The 7,212-nt window shown below is 29.7% G+C and overlaps 1 protein-coding gene across 1 annotated transcript; it reads left to right on the forward strand.

The window, feature by feature from the left end:
- Positions 1-4,189: 4,189 nt before the first annotated feature.
- LOC137816523 (cyclin-D3-1) lies at positions 4,190-5,981 on the forward strand. Its single transcript, XM_068619698.1, has 4 exons — positions 4,190-4,839; positions 4,954-5,155; positions 5,271-5,401; positions 5,643-5,981. The coding sequence occupies exons 1-4, from the start codon at positions 4,369-4,371 to the stop codon at positions 5,877-5,879; spliced, it is 1,041 nt and encodes a 346-aa protein (XP_068475799.1). The 5' UTR covers positions 4,190-4,368; the 3' UTR covers positions 5,880-5,981.
- The last annotated feature ends 1,231 nt before the right edge of the window (positions 5,982-7,212 follow it).

Raw genomic sequence — 7,212 nt, forward strand, 5'->3', positions numbered from 1 at the left:
AGTGGTGTAGAATTATGATATGACTGACAAATATATTCATGCATGATGGCACTATGTTATGTTATGTCATGTCATGTCATGTATGTATGTATGAGAATGTGAGCCAGCTAATAGCTAATCCAGTGCATGGTGCATTGTGCATTGTACCCATGAAGGTGCAGCAGCAGAAAGGATTTAAGAGTCCCAATAAAGGGTTTTTCACTTTTTGAAATTCATTTTGAATTTTATTGTGAAGGAAGGAAATGATGAAGCACTTTCTGGTTCTTCACAGAGTGGGGACTTTGACCACAGTGAAGTGTGAGTTCCTCTTTTTGTCTCTACAAACTCTTACACATCTACCTGTACGGTTATACCTCCTTTTACACACTGCAAAACCAACACAAAATTCATCATTATCTTCTCATCACAACTTAAAAACACCATTGGAATTTAATTCATTTCCTCACTCACTCCTTTTCTTATACTACTATACCAAAATTCTCAAAAACATTCTACACTATTACAATGGATATGGTTGTGTTACAACAATGACATTTTACATAATACATTGCTTGGTAGGACCCATTGAAGAACTCATACCACTAATATAAAAAAGGTAGGTTAATAAATCTTCACACCATTTTTATTCGCTTCACATCTAAAAATTTGTTATATTATTTTAAAAAATAGTTGTGGAAAGATTATTTTTTATTATTAAAGTGTCAAATAAATTTTATTTTTGTATTTGTATAGAGTCTAGATAGTATCTATCATTGGCTTGACCAATTGTTTCTCAGCTCTTAGATGTTTCTTCTTCTCCTTCCTTATCGTATTTACTCTCTGGATTCGGTCGCTCCTCCTTCTCCTTCCTTTTTTATTTGTCCTCTGATATTCAATAAAAAATAAACCGGTAAAAAGTTCTCTCATGATCAAATAAATGTTTTGTATAAGAGTGACATTACCTAATTTATCACATGTTTATCAAAATTATAGCATATTTTCTGATTTATCACATTTTTTCAATAATATTAACAATTTGTTTGATCAATTATTGATATTGAGTGATGTAACTCACTCGACTTCGACCGATATACTTGTATCTCAAAATAATTTTTGACAAAATTAAAACTTACCGCTTACATTTTGATAAAAGAAAATCAAATCCTTGTAAACCCATTGAAAGATGGTTGGAAATTTTCCTTTAAACATTAGCGGAGAATGCTAAAAATAATGAAGCTGAAAAACCTATGAGAAGAAAGTAAAAGTTGAGGAGCATGTTGGAGTCTTAAAAACAAGTTGGTCCATGTTAGAAGGAGGACAACCTAAGTTAGGTGCTAAAGTGTGGTGTGTGTAGGAGCAATGAGAAAAAGTAGTTTGTTGCAACTATGGTGTTGGCTGGAAACCACGACAGAAACAGCTTAGGTTCCAAATGCACAACCACCACACTATCATATCTCATATCTATCATCCACCTTCTACTCCTTTTAAATATTTCACTATTTTCTCTTATAAGCTTCACATCTACCATAAAAACATTATATAAATAAATGTAAATTTTATTTAATAAATTTATTTTATAAAATTGACTTAAACTTAAAGTATATTTTCTAATATTTTTAATTTTAGAAAATAAATATTATTTAAAGTAATTTCAATTTCTAATCCTATTTTTCTTTCATTCCAAATGAGTTCTCATTGCATGCATTGTTAGTTATAGCAACCTCTGTTTTTCTCTCTGCATTTCTTTCTTTGTTTCCCCACCTTGCCCCCACTTTGTTTATTGGAGATTGAGCCATTACAGAGATGTAAAACATTTCAAAACAAAGAAAAATAAATAAAAAAGAGAAAGCAACTTATCATCTCAGAAAATCAACTGGACGCATGCTTCTGAATTTCCTCTCTGCTACAAACTTTTTTTTTCTTTTTTTTTATTGTTCACCAGAAAACTATTTTATTATTTCATATACCAATTCTCTTAACCTGTGTTTGGATCTGGTAAATTATCGAAAAATTGATTGTACATAAATAAAGTTAAATTATTTTTATTGGATATTTAAAAATATTTTAATTTAAAGACATTGAAAAATAATTTAATTTAAAGAAATAAGAAATAAAAATAATAACTCAATAATTTAAAATGGTGAAATAGAATTCTTTCTACCTACAGGAAGATAAAAAGAGTCTAAACAAAAAATAAAACACCACAAAATAAAATAAATACATAAGATAAAGATAATTTGATGAAAAAACTTTCAATATAGAAAAAAGAAATAAAAAACACAACAAAGAAATACATTCATTGTGATCCATAAAAGAATCTTCCATACGTGCAGAAACAATACATATAAAACATAAATCAAAGAATTACATATTAAAAAACCTCCAATATATATTTGTTTTAATGATCAAACAAAAGTTATTAAAAGTAGTTTAAACTATTAGAAGATGATAAGAGATTTTATAGTATAATATATAAATGAATGTAAATATTTTTTTAATATAATATTAAGTTAAGTTAATAGTTAAGTTAAGTTTTTTATAATATTAAGTTAAGTTTAAAATTAATTTTAATATAATATTACAGTTATTCAAAATCTATCAAAATCTATTTTAATAAATTTATTAAATTTATCAAATCATTCATAATATATAATTTAAAATAAATTTGATATTTGATCTAATCCTCTGATAAAGAATTGATGCATTGAATGTGACATGTTAAGACAGAATTTTGGAGTAGGCAAGGTTATGGTTCCATCTCTGTACTCTCTTCGTCCTTCTTCTGAGCTTCTCAGTTGCATTGCAACGTTATTATTGTTTCTAATGCCCTTCTTATAATCAGAACCTCTTTATTCTACCAAAAGAAGAACTCACTTTTTTTCTTTTTTCTTTTTTTCTCATGCAGTTTAGCTTCAAAATATAAAAATCAACACAATTTTTCTATTTTTTTCTAACAGAAAGGATATTCTACCACGTACATCAACATAAATCCAAATCTTTTTCTGAAGCCAATTTTTCGACTTCTCACTGTAAAAATCTTTCAATGTACACAAACGTAAGTACAAATTTACATCTGCTTCAAGCGATCTAAAACATGTATTTTTTAAATAAAATAAAATAATTTTCACTAATGTATTTTGTTAGAGACTATTAGGAATAATTAAGCTGTAAGTAAAAAAAATCCAAAATCAGAATATGAAAAGAAACTTTTATATGGTATAAATATTGTAAATTTGGATTATATATAAAAAATAATTAAATATGTACACTTGTACAATAATATATATTTGCGTAAACTTAAAAATAGATGAATGTATCCAAATTTGTATTTTTATTGAAATATTTACACTTGTAGATGAAAGAAAAATATTTTTACTTGTAGTAATATAAATTATTCATCATAAAAGATAATGACATAATTTAGCTAAAATATAATTGTAAAAAGGGCAAAAGTTATACCCATTGATATAGTTTTTCAATAAATTTAAAGTTTCATCTTTGTAAAATGTTATACATTTTCTCAAGTACAAATTACTAAATTTGATGGTAAAATAGAAGAGAACAATGGATAAGTAGTGGGTGCCCAATTCTTCTCCTATCAAAAGCCAACATATCAACAAAATAAAAATAAAAATAAAAATTTGATTAACTTGATAATTTAAAACGGGAAAAATAATTATAAATACATTGTTTCAACGGTAGAATATAATAAAACAAATTATTGAACATTGACTTTTAAGGTGAATATGGTAGTATCAGTTGAGAGAAAACTGATTCAAGATTCAATTCCTGGTCATCTCACTTTGATAATAAAATAAATTATAGTGAAAAAAAGGATTGTGAAATAAATTTCTAAATAATTAAAAATAGAATTGGTTGATCGAAATTGAAATGTTATAAAGCATTAGAAGATTGAGGCATTCCAATCTTTTGTAATTTTGTATTTCTGGTCTATGAAGTTTGTGTTTTTGTGTGGTGCCAATGTTTAATAGTTTATGGTCACATTAACTATTCTAAAATAAGTGAAGTCGTAACATATACTATTCTAAACTTAATAGATTATTCTAAACTCTATGAGTTAACTATTCTAAACTTAATAGATTGATAATGTCAACATTTTCCATTAATTGTGCATGATGATTAAACTTAATATAAGAGAGTAACTTTTTGTTGGAAAGAAGAATTTGAAGCAAAAGAAATTAAAAAAAAAGAAGAACTTCTCCAAAAGAAAGCCCATCATCAATAAATAACAAGGTCCTTTAGTTTATGGTCACTGTCTCTCTCTCTATCACTCCTTTTTCCTTCTCTTCTTTTCTCTTCTCTCAAACAGAGAAGCCTCTACAATGAACCAAGATCTTCACCACTACACCACCTCTTCTTAGAACAACCATGTCTCACCATTACCCAAAACTCCTTCTAGACACCCTACACTGCTTAGAAGACCACATTCACTGGGAGGAAGAAAAACAGAGAGAAGAAGATGATGATTACATCAGCACCACACCAGAACCAAACTTCTCCGATGTGGTACTCTTCGAACAAGACCTCTTCTGGGACACCCACGAGCTATCTTCTCTTCTCGCCAAAGAAAACCTTAACAACCCTTCCATCTCTCTCCTAAACAACCCTTCTTTGGCTTCTTCACGCGGAGAAGCTGTGGAGTGGATTCTCAAAGTGAATCTCCACTATTCCTTTTCTACCCTCACAGCACTTCTCGCAGTGAACTACCTCGACAGGTTCCTCTTCACCTTCAGATTCCAGAACGACAAACCATGGCTCACGCAACTCGTTGCAGTCGCGTGTCTCTCTCTTGCAGCCAAAGTTGAAGAGACTCATGTGCCCCTTTTCGTCGACCTTCAAGTACGTCTATTCATCTCATCCATATACATTGTTTTGTTGCTGTTTCTCATCAGTGTGGGATCTCCAATATTAGATTTTGATCAATGATTCTAACTCGTTAGTTTCTTCTCTCAGGTGGGGGGCAGTAAACACCTGTTCGAAGCGAAAACGGTTAAGAGAATGGAAATCTTGGTCCTTTCCACGCTTGGATGGAAGATGAACCCAGTAACACCTCTCTCGTTTCTCGATTACATCACCAGAAAACTTGGCTTAAAGGGTCATCTGGGCTTGGAGTTTCTCAGAAGGTGTGAGACCGTTCTTCTCTCTGTTTTTGCAGGTAACTAACCAACCACCAACCACCAACCAGATCTTATGCCGTCTTTCTTCCTTTGTTTCATTGTCTGATTCACATTCTCAATCTTGTTTGCTGTTATTGATGTTTAATGTTGCAGACTCAAGATTCATGAGTTATCTTCCTTCTGTGCTGGCAACGGCCACGATGATGCGCGTGGTGAGTGTTGTGGAGCCTGGTTTGGGTGAGGAATACCAAGATCAGGTCCTGGGTATTCTCGGAATCGACAAGGTTGTTGGCGTTGTCTTAAACCAATGTTTTGTTCTGATTATCAATAATGGAAAACGGGACTTTTCTACACTTTCCACGGCTAAATACTCAGAACACACAACAACATTTCCACCTGCATAACCCATTTATAGTGGACCCTACAAAATTTATTTAACAACCCTCTTAATCTCATGAATTTGAATTAACTTTGCAGCATTAAATAGCAGTGTTGTTAACCAAAAATGGGGTTGGTGTGTTGCAGGAAAAGGTGAAAGAATGCTACAGGGTGATAATGGAGGTTGTGACAGGGAAGAACGAAGAAGGTAAACGAGGGAATTTGAAGAAACGGAAGTTTGAGTGCATTCAGTGTAGCCGAAACGACGTGATGGAAGGGTCGTTTAGCTGTGATAGTTCGTGTGATTCATTGAAGAAAAGTAGGAGCCAAGAACAGCTTCTATTGAAGCATTCAAACTCAGATTTTCTCACCATTCCTCGCTAGCTACCTACCTATTTATTACTCTCTTCCTTCAATTTCATCGTTTTTCTCTTCTGTCAAACCAAAAACATTATAGTCATATATTCTATTCTCATGTTATCATTATTTTTTGTCTCTTTTTACTCACCACTAATAAATTTATTTATCCTTCATCCACACAGTTATTTTATTTTACAATGATAATATATAATTATTTTACATTTTTAACTCTTTTCCCATGGATACAACAACAACAAAAAGTACACACTGTCCAAAATAATAATTCAAAAGGAAGATTTCTACTGGGTTATTTTAATAATGTTTTTTTTTTAAAATTATTGTCTTATTTAAGTGTTTTAACAACAAACGTTAAACAATAATATAATTAATAAGCATTTTGAAGTTAGATTACCTATAAAGACACTTCTTAATATTTTTTTTATATGTTTTTAATTTTTCTATGTTGTAACGGTCATTAATTATTAAAATATAAAAGTTTTAACTTATATATCTATATATAAATAAATTACTAATTAGAACAATCTAATGAAATATATTAATATTATTAACATGTGCTTATGATACTGATTAAAAAATTGATCAGAGGGCATAAATTAGGTCTGACAATTACTTTTGTTAAATAGCAAAATAAGGAAGAAGGAAAAAGCTTATTTAGTGGGCCCCACATCAAATTAAATTATGATTAAAATACAACATATATATAAAAAAAGACTTAAACACGAGTGTGACCACCACACCCCAAGAAGCAATTGCCATTTTTAAAAAAATATTTATCGTCTTAAAAGAAAAATATTAACAAGTACTTCTTGGGATATTGGTTTCAAAATTTAAATAACAAATAGCTTAGGAAAAGGAACTTATTTCTAGTACTATAGATATAAAATTTATTATTTAATATGTATTGTTTAAATAGTTGAAAATATTTTATATTATATATTAAATATATCTTAATTTGTGAATTCTGAAGTATCGCATCACATGAAATCTTCCTCCTTTATTCAAATCTCATTCTCTCGTTTCAAAATCTGCACTTGTCCATTTTAGTTGAATTAAAAACATTTTTTTTACTGGTCGAAAATATATAAAAGAAAATTAATCCCTCTTGCATTGTACATGATAATTAAACTTACACTGTGATTAGTTATCAATTTGTAAGGACCGAGAAAAATATTCTTAGAATAAAAATGATACAATTAAAATGGCACCTGAATATTTTATTATTAAAGTGAAAAGGTTATATAAATAGAAATTTAGTTATTCAAGTTTCATTTTAAAAAGAACTATCATCTCTCTAAAAACTCCTTTTTCCTCTTCTCTGCCTTCTCTCTAAAATCTC

Source organism: Phaseolus vulgaris, chromosome 1 (genome assembly GCF_051622355.1).
Source record: "Phaseolus vulgaris cultivar YP4 chromosome 1, ASM5162235v1, whole genome shotgun sequence".
In the NCBI taxonomy this organism is placed as follows: Eukaryota; Viridiplantae; Streptophyta; class Magnoliopsida; order Fabales; family Fabaceae; genus Phaseolus; species Phaseolus vulgaris.